The sequence below is a fragment of the Sphaeroforma arctica genome, assembly GCF_001186125.1.
Source record: "Sphaeroforma arctica JP610 unplaced genomic scaffold supercont1.5723, whole genome shotgun sequence".
Lineage (NCBI taxonomy): Eukaryota > Ichthyosporea > Ichthyophonida > Sphaeroforma > Sphaeroforma arctica.
Genome location: NW_014034835.1, coordinates 1 through 637, shown reverse-complemented (window position 1 = coordinate 637; position 637 = coordinate 1). Strand labels below are relative to the sequence as shown.

Sequence of the window (637 nt, the reverse complement as noted above, 5' to 3'; positions counted from 1 at the left end):
CCACCAACACTATCCCTTTGTAAAGGTTTACATTCGGAGGTGTGTGTGTATTTCGAGAGCACATGTTATGTCCTACTAGTTCGTCGATGCTCCAGTTGTGTCCGCAGGATACACAGGCAATAGTCGAATCCTCACAGATACCTCATACCTAGTCTGATCGGGAATGGCACCATTTTCGCACTTAAACTGAATTAAATTATTCCAAATTTTTATGGCTGATAAGTATTATACGCTACATACCCAGTCAGTAGGAGAGTCCTCACAGACACCTAACCTATTCGTAAGTGCAGAGGTGCAAAAAAAAAAAAAGGCTATTTAGCGCACCCAAAACGAAAGTGAATTTTAAACGTATTTCCAATACCAAATGGGGCAGACACGAATATCGAAGGCCTCGGACAGGAGTGTGAGACCATCGACCAGAAAACCGGGAAATGGTCATCGACAAAGAAAAAGCGCAAATCGATCCAGCAGACACACAACGAAAGGGACGAGAGGGGCAGTGGCCGGGATGTGATCATACCAGGCCGATATAGTACAACGAATGCCTATATGTTCTGTTATAGGCGACGCGATACGTATAACATGACGGTTGCGCCTGAGGTGTGTTTTTGACAATATGAAAGAATTATGTGACATA

At 43.8% G+C, this 637-nt stretch overlaps 1 protein-coding gene across 1 annotated transcript; it reads left to right on the top strand.

The window, feature by feature from the left end:
- Positions 1–373: 373 nt before the first annotated feature.
- Positions 374–612, top strand: SARC_15176 (hypothetical protein; the record flags this gene model as incomplete). Its single annotated transcript, XM_014290696.1, has 1 exon — positions 374–612. A coding segment is annotated over one exon (239 nt), but the record flags the coding sequence as incomplete, so codon positions are not given.
- Positions 613–637: the final 25 nt, after the last annotated feature.